Source organism: Natator depressus, chromosome 2 (genome assembly GCF_965152275.1).
Source record: "Natator depressus isolate rNatDep1 chromosome 2, rNatDep2.hap1, whole genome shotgun sequence".
NCBI classification, from domain to species: domain Eukaryota; kingdom Metazoa; phylum Chordata; order Testudines; family Cheloniidae; genus Natator; species Natator depressus.
This window is the reverse complement of record NC_134235.1, coordinates 185,915,902-185,933,732: the sequence shown is the minus strand read 5'-3', so window position 1 is coordinate 185,933,732 and position 17,831 is coordinate 185,915,902. Positions and strand designations below refer to the sequence as shown.

Here is a 17,831-nt window from a genome sequence, read left to right as displayed (position 1 = left end):
CACATTCCCACCTGCACCCCTCGCACCAAATGGGAGCTGCGCAGGTAAGCGCTCCACACCCAAACCTCCTGCCCCAACCCTGAGCCCCCTCCCTCATTCTAGCTCCTGGTCAGACCCTGCACCCCAACCCCCAGCCTGCTCCTTCACCCCCAGCCCTGTTCTCAGTGCACTCCCACCCTCATCTCAGTGCAAAGAGAGGACAAGAATGGGCCAGAACCAGGGAGAAAGTAGGTACCTACTCTATGTGGACAGGGCCGGGACCCCAAACTGGCAGCGGGCTGAGCAGGGCCAGCAGCCAGGACCCTGGCTGTCAGACGGAACCCCAGACCGGAAGCAGGCTGAGCCGCTCAGCCCACTGCTGGTCTGGGTCCCGGCTGCTGGCCCTGTTCAGCCCGCTGCCGGTCTGGGGTTCTGGCTGCCGGCCCCTTGCCAGTCGGGGTCCCGGCCGCAGGCCCCGCTCAGCCCGCTGCTGGCCTAGGTGAACGGAACCCCGGCGATGTAAGATCAGCATATTAATTTAATTTAATTTTAAATGAAGCTTCTTAAACATTTTGAAAACTTTGTTTACATACAACAATAGTTTAGTTATATAATATATAGACTTATAGCGATAGACCTTCTAAAAAACGTTAAAACGTAGTATTGGCACGTGAAACCTTAAATTAAAGTGAATAAATGAAGACTCGGCACACCACTTCTGAAAGGTTGCCAACCCCTGTGCTAGGGGAATTCTCTCCTGGCCAGTTACGTAGCTTTTGGTGCCTCTTTATGCTGCTCTGGCCCTTTTGCACATCATAAAGGAATCAGAGCAGGGGCAAGGATCTCACCTATAATATATATGTACAATTTATTCATTACTTTCCTTGTAGGACCGACATTTTGAATGCTATAAAAGAAAAAAAAACCTTCCTGTTAGAATGAGAATTTTATAAAGGAGTCTGATGTAATAGAGAACCATGGTAGAGAGAACATAAAAATACCCCATATATTTACAACTAGTGATAGTTAAATTTAATGTAGTAATATATCAGTTCTAAAACAGTGATGTGGTAAATATCCAGATGCCAATGACACTCACTGTACAGCAGACTTCAGATACTATGAGTTAATTTCATAATAGAAAACTGTAAAAGAAATTGGACTGTATTTAGTATTTGAGAGTGTTTAGCCTTATCACTAAGAATTTTTCATGTGGTTCCATATAATGTGTCTCATTAGATATAAAAGAGAGGGAGGGAATTATGACTGTGTGACAAACATTACTTACTCAAGATTATTCTGCAGATAATAGAGAACTCCAAGCTCGTTGAGGGTTCGAGCATTATCTGGTGTGTCTTTGCCTAACGTGAGCTCTTCCAGCTGCAAGGCTCGTTGACGTAGAAGAGCAAATCCAAACTAAAGCAAAGCACAAGGTAATGAAAGTCCATCAGCATCAAAAGTTTAACATCTACGACTGAAATTCACCCCCATGCAGAGGGCCAACAAAAGGCCTTTGTGCCAAATAGACCCCATGTAAGCCCTATTATGAGAATTAAGGGTTGCATAGGCCTTTTGTTGGTCCTCTGCATGGGGATGAATTACACCCAGTATGCCTCCGTGAAATCACAGAATCATAGGACTGGAAGGGACCTCGAGAGGTTATCTAGTCCAGTCCCCTGCCTCATGGCAGGACTAAGTATTATCTAGACCATTCCTGACAGGTGTTTGTCCAACCTGCTCTTAAAAATCTCCAATGATGGAGACTCCACAACCTCCCTAGGCAATTTATTCCAGTGCTTAACCACCCTGACAGTTAGGAAGTTTTTCCTAATGTCCAACCCAAACCACCCTTGCTGCAATTTAAGCCCATTGCTTCTCCTATCCTCAGAGGTTAAGAAAAACAGTTTTTCTCCCTCCTCCTTGAAACAACCTTTTACATACTTGAAAACTGTTATGTCCCCCATCAGCCTTCTCTTTTACAGACTAAACAAACCAATTTTTTCAATCTTCTCTCATAGGTCACGTTTTCTAGATCTTTAATCATTTTTGTCACTCTTTTCTGGACTCTCTCCAATTTCTCCACATCTTTCCTGAAATGTGGCGCCCAATACTCCAGTTGAGGCCTAATCAGTGCGGAGTAGAGCGAAAGAATTACTTCTTGTGTCTTGCTTACAACACTCCTGCTAATACATCTCAGAATGAAGTTCACTTTTTTTGCAACAGTGTTACACTGATGACTCTCATGTAGTTTGTGGTCCACTATAACACCCAGATCCTTTTCTGCAGTACTCCTTGCTAGGCAGTCATTTCCCATTTTGTATGTGTACAACTGATTGTTCCTTTCTAACTGGAGTACTTTGCATTTGTCCTTACTGAATTTCATCCTATTTACTTCAGACCATTTCTCCAGTTTGTCCAGGTCACTTTGAATTTTAATCCTATCCTCCAAAGCACTTGGAACCCTCCCAGCTTGGTATTGTCCGCAAACTTTATAAGCGTTCTCTCTATGCCATTATCTAAATCATTGATCAAGATATTAAAAAGAACCAGACCCAGAACCGATCCCTGCGGGACCCCACTCATTATGTCCTTCCAGCATGACTGTGAACCACTGATAACTACTCTCTGGGAAAGGTTTTCCAACCAGTTATGCACCCACCTTACAGTAGCTCCATCTAGGTTGCATTTCCCTAGTTTGTTTATGAGAAGGTCATGTGAGACAGTATCAAAAGCTTTACTAAAGTCAAGATATACTACATCTACCGCTTCCCCCTATCCACAACTCTTGTCACCCTGTCAAAGAAAGCTATCAGGTTGGTTTGACATGATTTGTTCTTGACAAATCCATGCTGTTACTTAACACCTTTTCTAGATGTTTGCAAATTGATTGCTTAATTATTTGCTCCATTATCTTTCCGGGTACAGAAGTTAAGCTGACTTGTCTGTAATTCCCCGGGTTGTCCTTATTTTCCTTTTTATAGATTGGCACTATATTTGCTCTTTTCCAGTCTTCTGGAATCTCTCCCGTCTTCCATGACCTTTCAAAGATAATCGCTAATGGCTCAGATATCTCCTCCATCAGGTCCTTGAGCATTCTAGGATACATTTCATCAAACCCTGGTGACTTGAAGACATCTAACTTGTCTAAGTAATTTTTAACTTGTTCTTTTCCTATTTTAGCCTTGGATCCTACCTCATTTTCACTGACATTCACTGTGTTAGACATCCAATCACCACGAACCTTCTTGGTGAAAACCGAAACAAAGAAGTCATTAAGCACCTCTGCCATTTCCACATTTTCTGTTATTATTTTCCCCCCACATTGAGTAACGGGCCTACCCTGTCCTTGGTCTTCCTCTTGCTTCTAATGTATTTGTAGAATGCTTTCTTGTTACCCTTTATGTCTCTATACATTGTAACAAAGTTCTTGCTCTACCTTGGTGGGTCTTGCGCTTATTGGCAGATTTGCTCGCCTTGGAGTTTCACGGCAGGCCTCAGCTTGGCCGTTTTTCTGACCCACAGTCCAGGTCGACTCCTCCTGTATCTGACCAGGAGTTGGGAGGATTTGGGGGGAACCCGGGCCCGCCCTCTACTCCGGGTTCCAGCCCAAGGCCCTGTGGAATGCAGCTGTCTACAGTGCCTCCTGGAACAGCTGTGCGACACCTACAACTCCCTGGGCTACTTCCCCATGGCCTCCTCCCAACACCTTCTTTATCCTCACCACAGGACCTTCCTCCTGGTGTCTGATAATGCTTGTACACCTCAGTCCTCCAACAGTCCGCGTTCTCACTCTCAGCTCCTCGTGCCTCTTGCTCCCAGCTCCTCACATGCACACCACAAACTGAAATGAGCTCCTTTTTAAAACCCAGGTACCCTGATTAGCCTTCCTTAATTGAGTCTAGCAGCTTCTTGATTGGCTGCAAGTGTTCTAATCAGCCTGTCTTAATTGTCTCCAGAAGGTTCCTGATTGTTCTGGAACCTTCCCTGTTACCTTACCCAGGGAAAAGGGACCTACTTAGCCTGGGGCTAATATATCTGCCTTCTATTACTCTCCTATAGCCATCTGGCCCGACCCTGTCACAACATCCTCTATCTGCTATGCTCTGGTTTTACCTTCCCTTTACAATATGTTCTAGTCTTCTTAAATTTTTCAGTCCAAACAATCTGTTTTAATTAATTTCTTAGGTCTTAAGAACTCAAAATGGAATTCAAGCTGATGTCTATCAAACCACTATAAAAATATTCCTGAAGGATTTTGTAAAGCTTCATAGAAAGGCTTCGTATGGCAATACTTGTCATAAATGATGTGGAGTGAGAGTAAAAAGTGTGATCAGATACTTCAGAGACCTCTTTGATAACACCCCCAGCCCACACTAATAGTTCTAATAAAAATGTTTGTCAACTTTCATATTGATTTCAGTTACACAAAGTGAAATCCCCATGAACAGATTTTATTTTTCTTTAAATAACTGTGGTGGGAAGAATGACATTTCCATTGTTTTTCTTTATGTTGCTTCAACTATATAGTTCCTAGCAGAGTTCTTGTACTATGGATGCTCCTCTGCCTCTATGAGGCAGAGACTGAACCTAAAACTAGAATTCCCCTAGGAGCTTTATGGCAGGAGAAACAGAAGAAAAAAAAAAGAGTAAAAAAAAGAAAAACCATGGAAGTGCCATAAAGAGGGAGTACACGCTTAGGGCTTCATCCTTAAACCACTACCAAATATAGTGGTTACTGACATTGTCACCGCCGTGACACTGTTATCTACGGTAGTAGGCACTATGCACAGTAGTGTTGTAGAATTAGGCCCTCAGTTACCTCCTACAGAGCACTTTCTCTAGTTTCCTTTCAACAACATATAGTCGCAGCATGAAATCTGAATCCCCAAAGTCTGATATTTGGAGGGTTTCTATATCCACTTATTTATTCTCCATCACTCACTACTATATTCCAGTTGTACTTATCCACCTTTATTTCCAATGAGGTTGAAAGAGCAGATACCAATGCTGCTCCTAAAGTGGTTAAGCTGGCAAACTTTCAATTATCAAAAGCACTTAAGCATCAGATTTTCAGAACACCTCCTCAAACACACTTCATCATCCATACAACAAAGCCACAGCTAGCCCCTATTTTGATTAAGTATCAAATCTTTACCAAATTGCCTTTCCGCCTTGCTGCTTTTTGTCGCATTTTAAAGGATTTTTTCCTCAGCTGTTCAGCTTGTTCATATCTGAAAATAGTTATTTAAAATGTTAGAAGAACACCATACATGGCAACGATATACATTTGGGGTTAGATTTTCAAAATGCCACCTAAGTGACTTAAGAGCACAAGTCCCCCTGAAAGTCACCTAGGTGCTTTTGAAAATCGCAAGGTTTGTCAAAGATAGAAATATGCAAAATACTTATGACTGCGTTAGGAGTGTTAACAGGGTAGCAAGATTCTTCTGTTACCCCTCCCTCTTAGCGGGCATTGGAATCCTGCATAGAAATGCTGACTAGTTGTAGATAGCATGTCTTAATTCCACCCCAAATATAAACAGATTCAAGTTGCTTTCTGCGTAGAGAGAACTGGCGAGTAAGACAAAAACTCTAAAGGCAGTGCTAGAAACTTCCTAGTTTGAAGCAGAAATTTAGGCTGAACTATTATGTTATTGCAACTACCCTTAAAAGAAAATCTCCAAGAAAGAGGGGGTGAGTTTGGACACAAATCTAGAGTGCGTTCTGCAATTGAGAGGGTAAGGACTCAGAGTCTTGGTTTTCTATGGTTTGGTTAGAGAGTAATTTGCAGAAGAAGAAAGAAGAATTTTGGTAGTTTCCTCTAGAATTACATGCAAGTACAGGAGCTTGATCTGCAGAGTCAACAGTACAAACTGTACCAAGGAACTTTTTGAATGAGTGTTACACTTAAGTACATTTCCCGGAGGCGGACTCCTTCCCTTTCTTCCCCCCACTCCCCCCTATATCACTAGGCTACTTGCAATGAGCACTGGGAAAGGATTTGCTTCATAAGAAGTGTCAGGATATCTTCAGTATATTGAAGTACGTATTGGAGAAGAAGGATGGTCTTGTCATTAAGGCACTGGATTAGGACTAAGGCGATCTGGGTTTTGTTCTTGGCTCCACCAGAGACTTACTGTCACATTGGAAAGGTCACTTAATCCACGTGCATTAAGTATTAAGGGTAAATCATTTTGCTCGTATGTAAATCTTCCCTACTCCATAGACACGGTGTTAAAATAAAACAAGTAGAATTTGGATACATTTATCCTTCGGAGAACCCATAGAAAGCTGCAACTGGACTTGTAAATTCTACCTAGACATTTGCCTGGAGCTAGTAATTTGTTTTTGATGGACAAGTAAAATATCCTTAAGATATTTTTCCCTGTTATCATCAGTTACCTACCTCCTGTGTTTGGGCTGGTAAGTATTCACAACTATTTTGCGAGGGTGACAACTGTACCAATACAAGGGCATTTTTAAAAAACATTACTTTGTTATAACTATATATTTGAATACTGCACAAATATGTTTACTAATCTTTTTCTAGACCCCAAAAAAGGTCTCCTCCTTCTCTTGAAACAAGCACATAGTTCTCATTAATATTAATAACAGTTCTGCACATGCATCAAAAGGAAGTTAAATCTATTAAAATGTGTAATCGTAGAAACAGACAGACAATGTAACAACCTCAAAAGACTTGCATGTTATGACAAATCCAGGAAATCACCAATACGATTAATCTTACTTGTTCTGTTTCTGGTATAATGTTGCAAGTGCATCCAGTTCACGAGCAACCCTGGGATGTTCAGCCCCATAAGCATTTTCAGAGATTTCCAGAGCCTGCTTATATAACTGCTCAGCATTTCCAAACTTCTTCCACTGCACATAAACTCCTGCTAACTGATGGAGGGACTGTGCTACCCTTGGGTGATCTGGATCCAGTGCAGTCTCCCGAATTTCCAGAGAACGCTGCAGAGGAGCAACTGCCTGTAATAAAAGAGTTGAGACTGTGACTAGAGCAGATAAGATAATGTACAAAAAAACACTGCAATACAAAACATCTTATCAAGCACATATTGTGCTCTGCTTCAATTCCTTGCTTGCTTGCTGTTACATGGCATTCCCTTTGGTTCCTAGATGCACTTACCTGGCTGAGAAGACCTAGATCTTTTAAGAAACGTCCCAGAGTTTCATAAAGATCAGCCAGACAGATCATATTTTCCTCTCCCTCACAGCTTTTCTCATATTGCTTTAGAGAGTCAAAATACTCTGCTGCCATTGAACTCTTATCTTTTCCGACAAGCTGCCAGTAACTCAGTAATTCTGCAAAATGCCCCCTGTTTTAACAAGAAAAAATAAGAAAGAAGTAAAATAGAGAATACCAAATCTCAGTGCTCAGAACCAGCTACCCTGCTGGATGGCAGGGTCCAAGGAAGGGGGAATATGCACATCAGGAATTTTCCCTCATGCTGCAAAGTGGCTGCGAAGCGGCTCTGTGAAGGCTACTGTAGTCCAGCAGTCAGAATAACCCATGCAGCACCTTACTGGTCTCCCAACTGTGCAGCAGTGAAAGGACAGAGGGTCTCTGCATGACAGTGGATTCACTGCCCCACCCCCATGCACACCTACACACTACCATGCTCAGAGCACAAACGAGCAGGGTTCACGCTACACAGGGATATACCTAGCTGCACAAAAGGGATAGGTTGCAACAGAACAGCACTGGTTCCCATGCCTTGGGTGCTTTGCAACCGGGCAGCCAGGCAGGATATCCCATAAGTGGTATTACACTAGATATCTCCGTATAACTTTAAACTTAGCTATTTCTTAGCACCCTTCAGCCAGCTTTCAATCCCTGCTATAGGGTTACATATTGGTCTAGTTTAATTTCTTCCCATATTTGTGCATTTTATCATTTCTATTATTTATTTTTTAAACAAAACATTAAAGACACTTTATTTCATGCCTTTTACTTGACACTAAACCATTTCAATATGTTTATACGTACGAAGGCCCTGGCTACTCTCTTACCTTTTGTAAAGATTCTGAGATACAAAGAGGTTCAGGAGACACTTGTGTAGCTTCTGCTTGTTGCCTTGTTGTTGGAAAAGCCAAGGAAGTTCATCTGCACTTCTCCAAGTCACTCTGCCTTGACTAATGGAAGAAAAGCAAACAAAATAAAATCCCTTTCCATTCCTAACATTTAAAATTATAGGGCTTGATTTGGAAAATAGTAAGTCATACAACTACATGGACAAACAACCAGTTAGCGTCTCTTATATCACCAATTACCTGACTTGTGCATGCAATTTCCCACCCACTTTTTGTGAAAAGGAGGTCTATAATATGAAACTATTAACCACAGCTTGAATCAAAGATCCCAAGTTTGTCTTTGACTCTTTACAATATTAACAGATCTACAAAACTCAAGAAACCCAGGGTAATGCAAAAGCAAAACGTCCCCAAGTTATCTTTAGACACACCCTCGTTTACTGACATGTTTTCATGCAAACTAAAGTTTTACAAAAGGGCAAACCCTGTATCCTGTGCGTAGCCTGAATTTCTAGGCTCTGTGCCCAAATGGTCCATGAGAGTTGAGGAAGGTATTGTTTCCTCCACTATAGATTGCTCCTGTGTTCTCAGGCCTATAGAACCTGTGTTTCCTCTGTGTCCCCCCTCTCCATGGCAGATTAGTATGGCCACTGATTCACTGGCCCCATGCCCATGTCTTCCATAGCCCAGCACTGTTTTGGTCCTTGCAAGTACTGAAGTGCAGAGAACTGTGCTCCAAAGCCCACAGTGGGTACACTTCAGGTAGAGTCTGAAGCAGCTATGAATCTATGCCTAGAATAGAAGTGGCTGCATCAATAATAATCTGAACTGAACAGGGTGAGGTTTAATGTTACACAGTAACGGACTGCTTCAATGAATTAGGCAGAGAAACCATTTCAAAGAAAGTAAGAAATATCCGCTGTAAAGACTATAACATTTCTTGTGTTCTGAGGAGTTCTGAAATACCTTAGTTGCATGGTGAAGTAGTCTATTAGTTTTTCTCTGTAAGTAGAAATACTCTTTTGACCTTCTTCCATGTATTCTAGTTGCACCGTTTCCCAAGCCTGGAAAAGAGAGTTATAGTAATCAATATATGTCTGTTACATACTAACAGTGCATGGGGCTCCCTACAAGACACAAATGGGAAACAAGAATCCTGTGTTGAGGAATTTAAAATCTTTTTTTGCTAAAGGGATCTTCAACTTGAAAGCAAATCAATTTTAAACAAAATGAGTTAAGAGAAGCTACAAAGGCCCAAGGTATTTAAGAAGAGAAAATATATCATAATGTGGGAGAGGGAGTGGGGAAAGGAGGAAGCCTGATATTTGTTTTTCTCAGTAACAATAATTTCATTGGGTCTTTCGTGTTCACCCTTTACCTTGGAAACTGTAACTCTTTTTGTTGCCACTAACATCATAGTTCTCAAATGGCCTCCCAGGCTTTGCTGGGAAAGGGGAAGAAAATGGAGGTACAACTAATAATGCATATTTACTTTTTGTGAAACTAATAAAGTTATACATTGTTGGCATTCAACTATAAACAAAGTATTAAATTAGGCTAAAGCTCTTAGATTTATCACTTGCTTAAAAATTATCATTCTCCTTTCCCCTTCAATTCTGGCTTGATTTTTAGTAGACAATATTTTCTAGGACTGCTAGAGTTAACAATCAATGAAAAAGCAACTTTTGAATGCTGATGGTGAACAACATTGATCACCTTGGAAAGAATTCTCAAGATAGCAGGCACTGATATCAGATCAGAACTGAAGGGAGAAAGAGTGGGAGAGAAGACATGCATATAATCAAAATTATGTAGTTTAAAGGCTGATATCTAGTTAACCACCAGGGCTAGAAATTAATGCATAACTGACAACTTCGGATCTCCCACTTTCCATGGTGTACATCATTTATTTCTAGTCTTGTTGGTTCTCTAGACCTTAAAAATGGTCACAATATTTAGACCAGCAGTGCTCTTTAGCACTGGTCCAGGGCTTAATAAAGCACTGGTCCTGGACCTTGGAAGCAATGAACTTTTTATTCCAAGGAGGGAAAAAATACAAACACTTAGTATGGCTTTGCAACCATTCAAATAGTCTACAAAGTGTCTTTTTTTTGGAGCCTGCCTTAATTCTTGACTAAGTCAATGACAATTACATAACAAAATTTAAACAGATTTATATAGTATGCTTGTATGTCTAAAGGAAGACAGCAGGCCATACTGCTTTGATTTACCTTGTTGTAAATCTAGAGAAACATAAGTGGATTCAAAGTTACTCTTGGAGTTACACCAATGTATTTAAGAGCAGAGTTTGGCAAAATATTTCTAATTTAGTGGAGTATTATTTGCATATGTCTAAATGTATGGAATCTTACCTGGAGGTGCTGAAACTTTAGCAAACCACAGCCATATGTCAGCATACACATCTTGTGCAGACTGTGAACTAGAGAGGCTAACATAGCACAGGATAGTTCGGGATAAAGTTCCATCAGTTCTGATTCACTCACTCCATTGTGGCTAACACTGATGAGACAGAGAACCTGTGTAGCCAAAAAATTAATGCTTTAATAAATTTAAGAACTGCTCACTGAGTAACTCAGGTATACTGAATCCCAAGACAAATACTGAATGCTAGGTTTTAAAACACAGTATAGGCTTCCTTGATACATTTAGTTCACAAAGTACATCGTACAGTTACCGAGGGTGGGGTGAAAAACAGGCTTCACAAATTAGTTCCACCTAAAGATGAAGTTATGGATGTATGATTTAGGCAAAACTCTGCTAGGTTACACTGGTGTCAATCTGGAGTCACTCTTATTGGTTTCAGTGGAATGACTCAAGATTTATACTGCAGTAAATAAAGGCAGTATTGGACCCAACATGGCATGATGTCAGAAATCTTTCCAAAAATATACAAAACCATGTCTCTAATGAACATTGTTACCCAAATATTCTAAAAATATTTATGTAGTCTTACCTTTAATACAGTAACTGGTTTCAAAAATAGGGACTATTTAGACTGGAAACATTATTGAAAGGATAAATTATTCATCTTTGGGGTCCACATAACTAAGACTGTTACGCAAATTTGTCAATTTCCATTTTACTACAGCAAATTAAATATATATTTTACCCTTCAAAAGGTGTTTTGTTGAAGCAATAAGGGAACTTCAGAGATTGCAGTTGCTCGAGACGCTATTCAGTACAATATAAATATCTTAATCTCACAAGAACTACATGCACCAAAATTGCCTGCAAATACAATTATAAGTATTACTGCTTTCACATTCTGAGACAAATTTGTCCCTCATGTAACTTCAATGAGGATGGATTTGGCCATTAATTTTTTTTTCGTCTTAGAATAACCCAAACATTGGATACTGGCTCTTGAATGTTCGTGGATCAATATCTTAACAGAAGGACACAAGATGGAGCACTACTTAAGTGTCTGCTATAGACCACCAAATCATACTGGAAAACAGGATGACTGGCTCCTTAAGCACCTATCTATAAAGTATAGACGAAAAAAAGCTGTGTTATTATGGGGACTTCAATTTGAGTGACATATGGTGGAGGGCTCATGCGGCCAGTTCTAAAATGTCCTCAGAATTTCTAAAAGTTACAGATGATCATTTCCTAACTCAAAAGGTGTTTCATCCAACACAGGGGAATTTTGTATTAGACCTTCTCTTGACTGATAAAGAGGAATCGATCACAGAACTAAATATTGGTAGTTGCTTAGTGTAAGTGAGCATAGCTTGATTATATATGTTAAGTGCAAAACAGGACACAGTCCAAACTAGTGCTATATATATTTGGCACTTGAATAAGGGCCAGTTTCACACAACTGAAAACAATTATGAGTCTAGTCAACTGGGAGAAAGAATTTACACAGAAAGATGTGAATGATAATAGAGAACTGTTTAAGAACATTCTACCGAAAAAGCCACAATGCAGAAAGGCAGGCTAAACTGGTCAAAAAATAATCCATCTTAGAAGGGAAGTACATAATGAATGGAAAAAAGGGGAAGCTGATGGTAATGAAGATAAATCAGAGGCTAAGAATTGTAGAAAATTGATAAGGGAAGCAAAAGGACACCAGGAATAATTTATGATCAGTGGTACCAGTCCATTACTAGAGGAAAATGGTAGAATTCTCAATAATAATGTGGAACAAGCAGAAGCATTTAAACAAATATTTCTTTTAGTATTTGGAAAAAAAGACAGATGATGTAGTCATCATGTGATGATGAAATATTTTCCATGCCACCAATAACTCAAGAGAACATTAGACAGCCCTTACTAAAGGCAAACATATTTAAATCAGCTGGTCCAGAAAACTTGAGTTTTAAAAGAGTTGGTCGAGGAGTTCTCTGGATCATTGGTGCTGTTTTTCAGTAACTCTGGAAACACTGGGAAAGTTCCAGAGAACTGGAAGAAAGCTAATCTTGTGACAATATTTAAAAGAGATAAATGGGATGACCTGGGTAATTATTATATGCCAATCCACCTGATATCTCTCCTGGACAAAATAATGGAACTGCTGATGCAGGACTCAATAAAGAATTAAAGGAGAGTAATACAATTAATGACTCTTGACATGGGTTTATGAAGAATAGATCTTGTCAAAGTAACTTGATATCGTTTTCTGATGAAATTACAGGTTTGGTTGACAAAGATAATAGTGTTGATATAATAAACATAGACATCTATAAGGCATTTGATTTTGCACCCCACAACATTTTGATTAAGAAACTAAAATAAAATAAAATCAACATGAGACACAATACATGGATTGAGGACTTGTGGCACCTTAGAGACTAACAAATTTATTTGAGCATAAGCTTTCGTGAGCTACAGCTCACTTCATCAGAAGAATGCATCCGATGAAGTGAGCTGTAGCTCACGAAATCTTATGCTCAAATAAATTTGTTAGTCTCTAAGGTGCCACAAGTCCTCCTTTTCTTTTTGTGGATACAGACTAACACGGCTGCTACTCTGAAACTAAATGGATTAAAAACTAACTAATTGATAGATCTAAAAGGGCTAATTGTGATCCTTGGTTGTATAAACAGGGGAATACCAAGTAAGAGTAGTGTTAATATTATCTTTACTCTGTCCAGTTCTGGTGTCCACAATTCAAAGAGGATGTTGATAAATTGGAGAAAAGAGCCACAAAAATGACCAAAGGATTGGAAAACATGCCATCTAGTGAAAGACTCAAGTAGCTCAAACTATTTAGTTTATCAAAGAGAAAGTTAAGGGGTGACTTGATCACAGTTTATAAGAACCTACAGGAAGAACATAACTTTGATAATAGAATACTCTTCAATCTAGCAGACAAAAGTAAAACAAGATCCAATTTAGACAAAATTAAAAAATGAGGTGTAAATTTTTAAGAGTGAGGGTAATTAACGATTGGGACACCTTATCAAGTGTTGGGGTGAATTCTCCATCACTGGCAATTTTTAAATCAAGATTGGATGTTTTTCTAAAAGATCTGCTCCAGTTCACAGAGGAAATAATTCAGGGAAGACCGATGGCCTGTATTACACAGCAGGTCAAACTAGATGATCACAATGATCTTTCCAGCCTTATAATCTATGAAACTATAAATTATAGCTTTGAATCAATGAAAAGTCCTCAAGTACTTTCTTTTTATTTAATTCACAGAAACTCATCCGGAGGAAAGGGAACATGTTCCAAAAGTTTCCATTGCATTTTTTGCTTACCTCTCTCATAAGGTGTTTGTCTTTATCGTTCAGCATGGACTCCTGAACTGATCGCAGAACAAGTCTGTATAGTGATACTGTATCTTGACATTGGAAACACTGTTGAAGGATTTCATCAATATTTCCTGCACTTCGAGCACTGAGCGAATGAACAAGGTTAGCTTTTTTAATATGTTAAATTTGACAACCACAAAGTGAATTTAAGCTATTAAAGATCTTCATCTTGTGAAGTGTTGTGTGCCCTCAACTCCTGCGGGCTTCAGGAGGTGCGCAGAATCTTGCAGGATTAGAACCCAAAGAGTAACACCTGAACACATCTACCAACATATGCCATAAGAGTCTCCCTTTTGTAATAATAAATAAATAATAATAATAAAAAGCAGCAATATAGGATACCTTTACTTTAGCAGGCAACGGAATGGGAAGAAGATCACATAAAGAGACAGAAACGTAAAAAGAAAAGGAGGACTTGTGGCACCTTAGAGACTAACAAATTTATTTGAGCATAAGCTTTCGTGAGCTACAGCTCACTTCATCGGATGCATTCAGTGGAAAATACAGTGGGGAGATTTATATACACAGAGATCATAAAACAATGGGTGTTACCATACACACTGTAACGAGAGTGATCAGGTAAGGTGAGCTATTACCAGCAGGAGAGCGGGGGGACGGAGCGAGGGGGAGGGGGTGAAACCTGGGAGTGGATGGGTCATTACACAAACTAAAACTATTTCCCCATGTTTATTCCCTCCCCCCCCCCCCCCCCCGCTGTTCCTCAGACGTTCTTTTTAACTGCAGGAAATGGCCCACCTTGATTATCACTACGAAAGGTTTTCCCCCACCCACCCGCTCTCCTGCTGGTAATAGCTCACCTTACCTGATCACTCTCGTTACAGTGTGTATGGTAACACCCATTGTTTCATGTTCTCTGTGTATATAAATCTCCCCACTGTATTTTCCACTGCATGCATCCGATAAAGTCAGCTATAGCTCACGAAAGCCTATGCTCAAATAAATTTGTTAGTCTCTAAGGTGCCACAAGTCCTCCTTTTCTTTTTGCGGATACAGACTAACACAGCTGCTACTCAGAAACATAAAACTGGATGCTGCTATTTTATTTATAGAATCATAGAACTGGAAGGGCCCTAGAGAGGTCATCTAGTCCAGTCCCCTGCACTCAAGGCAGGACTAAGTATGTATCATCTCTAGAACATCCCTGAGAGGTGTTTGTCCAACATGCTCTTAAAAATCCTCAGTGATGGAGATTCTACAACCTCCCTGGGCAATTTATTCCAGTGCTTAACCACTCTGACAGTTAGGAATTTTTTCCTAATGTCCTACCGAAACCTCCCTTGCTGCAACTTAAGCCCATTGCTTCTTGTCCTACTCTCAGAGGTTAAGAAGAACAATTTTTCTCCCTCCTCCTAGCGACAACCTTTTATGTACTTGAAAACTGTTATCATGTCCCTCTCAGTCTTCTCTTCTCCAGACTAAACAAACCAATTTTTTCAATCTTCCCTTATAGATCATGTTTTCTAGACCTTTAATCATTTTTGTTGCTTTTCTCTGGACTTTCTCCAATTTGTCCACATCTTTCCTGAAATGTGGTGCCCAGAACTGGACACAATACTCCAGCTGAGGCCTAATCAGCGCGGAATAGAGCGGAAGAATTATTTCTCATGTCTTGCTTACAATACTCCTGCTAATACATCCCATAATGATGTTTGCCTTTTTCGTAACCGTGTTACACTGTTGACTCATATTTAGCTTGTGATCCACTATGACCCCCAGATCCCTTTCCGCAGTATTCCTTCCTAGGCAGTCATTTCCCATTTTGTGTGTGTGCAACTGATTGTTCCTTTCTAAGTGGAGTACTTTGCATTTGTCCTTATTGAATTTCATCCTATTTACTTCAGACCATTTCTCCAGATCATTTTGAATTTTAATGCTATCCTCCAAAGCACTTGCAACCCTCCCAGCTTGCAACCCCTCCCAAATTAATACTTTTATTTTATAAAGTGTGTCCCCAGCGGCAACTAAGCAACTAAAAATAAAATATTTAAATAATAAAGAACAAGCAGCAATTGTGAGCCACCAATCACAAGCGTCCTCCTTTAGAATCTCTAAAGTGAGACTGCTGGCCTTTTAAAAAAATATGTGCTAGATCAGCCACAAGTTGCTGTGCTCAGTTATGTTCTCTGACACAGTAGGGAGGATTAATCCTCTCCACCTGCAGAAATTACAGGGTGAAATCTTATGTCCTGTATTATGCAGTAGGTCAGACCAGAGGATCATAGTGGTGCTCCCCTGGTCTTAAAATCTTATGGGCTCATCTACATGGCCCCAAAGTTTGGACTATGTGGGTGTGAAGTGTTCCACTGTAACTGTCCCATGTAGACACTGCTAGCGCAAACTAAAAGGTACTTAGTTCACATTAACATAGACCCGTTTGAAGAGGAATACGTTAATGCACACTAGGTATCTTTTAGTTCACACTAACAGCAGCATTCTCATGGGGCAGTCACAGCGCCGCACTCTGGTGCACACTGGAGTTTACACCCCCATAGTCTACACTGCAGCACAGTGTAGACTTAGTCTAGGATGCAAAGCATCAGGCACATCAGCAAACCCAACAGCCCACAGACAAAGCACCTCTCAAAATAAAAGGAATACTTCTCAATTAATATTTAAAAAGGGAATAAAGGGACTGACAGCTACAAAAAGAAGAGTGAAGCAAAAGGATGGAGAGAAACCTGGATTTGGTTCCTGGATTCAGAATAGGGAGAGGATCATATACATATATTCAGATTCAGTGGGTACCTAAATATTTAGCATCAAAATCGGATAGATCATTAATTCTTTATAGTGCTGTTTTCTTTTCTTTTTTATAATAAATGGGGAAATAACTTTCTATTTTCTTCTGCTAAAGCAGTTTCATCTCAACAAAGAATAATTCTGTTTCAATTGAACATTTTCTGATATGCTGATAGAGCAATTTGTATTTTTAAAATCTACAGACTCACACAATAATGTCAGGCCATTTCAACTTACCAAGCAATCATTTTGCCCAAAAGAGTGACATACAAAGCATTGCAAGTTGTGGCAGAACGACAATGTTTCTCAAGTTTCTTCTCCTAAGACAAGTATTAAAAAAAACATTATAAGCCAATGTAATATTAAGCACTTTGAAGAGTTAAGGATTTGACACTAAAACACAGATTGTGGATGTTAAAAAAAGCACATAACTAGTGTAGAAAACATTGTGTGTTTTTCCTTTAAGTGGGATATATATAAGTTGAGGCTTCCTCTGGAGGGCTACATCATCTCAGGATATGATCGACACCTTGTTAGGATCAGACTCCATGGATAGGATTCAAAATGTCTTCCTTGCACATGTCCAAGCATTTTTACCGCAAATACATATTATACTAAAACAGGAGGACGTGTCTGCAGAAAGATGGGTAAAAGTATAGTTCCCTTACTAGTAATTTATACTATTCCATCTGAATTTGGTGCTATCAGCCTCTGAATAAAAATATTTACACCAAATCCTGTGTAAAATGGCTATACGTTAACTAAATAAAACACATTTTCCTGGCTATTGAAACATTAACAAAAATAAGCTTTTGTCAGCTCATTTTACTCTTCCACATCTTCAATAAAATTTATACTAGACTCTAGCGTGAAATACTTTCAACAGAATTACAACAGACATACCTGTTCGTTGGTCAATTTAACATCTGCACAGCTACATTCTGCACTAATGAGACATTTCACATCTTTAGAATTCAATGGCTCAAGATGAAGAGTTGGCCACAACCTTTTAGTGGGAGAGAACAAAATTACATTCAAATCCAGCAAAATAGTATGTGAAAGAAAAGAGACCTAACTACGTGACGGGGAAAAAAAGATGTCAATGCAGAAATCTGAAACTACACTCTTCTGCTGTTAAAGGATTTTAATAATACAAAGTCACATTTGTATTTTTAACCTTGCCCTAAGATGGCTGACTACATCAAAGTACTGGAAGTCTGCAAGTGCACATGCCTATGTTTAATATGCAGTATA

The 17,831-nt window shown here is 39.6% G+C and overlaps 1 protein-coding gene across 2 annotated transcripts in view; it reads right to left on the bottom strand.

The window, feature by feature from the left end:
- NPHP3 (nephrocystin 3) overlaps positions 1-17,831 on the bottom strand; it is a 52,498-nt gene that overhangs the window by 16,214 nt on the left and 18,453 nt on the right. For both annotated transcript variants that reach the window (XM_074945556.1, XM_074945557.1), the window contains exons 14-23: positions 17,481-17,583; positions 16,815-16,897; positions 13,764-13,902; positions 10,407-10,571; positions 9,001-9,098; positions 8,014-8,136; positions 7,130-7,319; positions 6,728-6,969; positions 5,135-5,210; positions 1,268-1,395 (exon numbers count right to left, since the gene is read on the bottom strand). In XM_074945556.1, the coding sequence (XP_074801657.1) occupies positions 1,268-1,395; positions 5,135-5,210; positions 6,728-6,969; positions 7,130-7,319; positions 8,014-8,136; positions 9,001-9,098; positions 10,407-10,571; positions 13,764-13,902; positions 16,815-16,897; positions 17,481-17,583 (1,347 nt within the window). The remainder of the gene's footprint in view (positions 1-1,267; positions 1,396-5,134; positions 5,211-6,727; positions 6,970-7,129; positions 7,320-8,013; positions 8,137-9,000; positions 9,099-10,406; positions 10,572-13,763; positions 13,903-16,814; positions 16,898-17,480; positions 17,584-17,831) is intronic.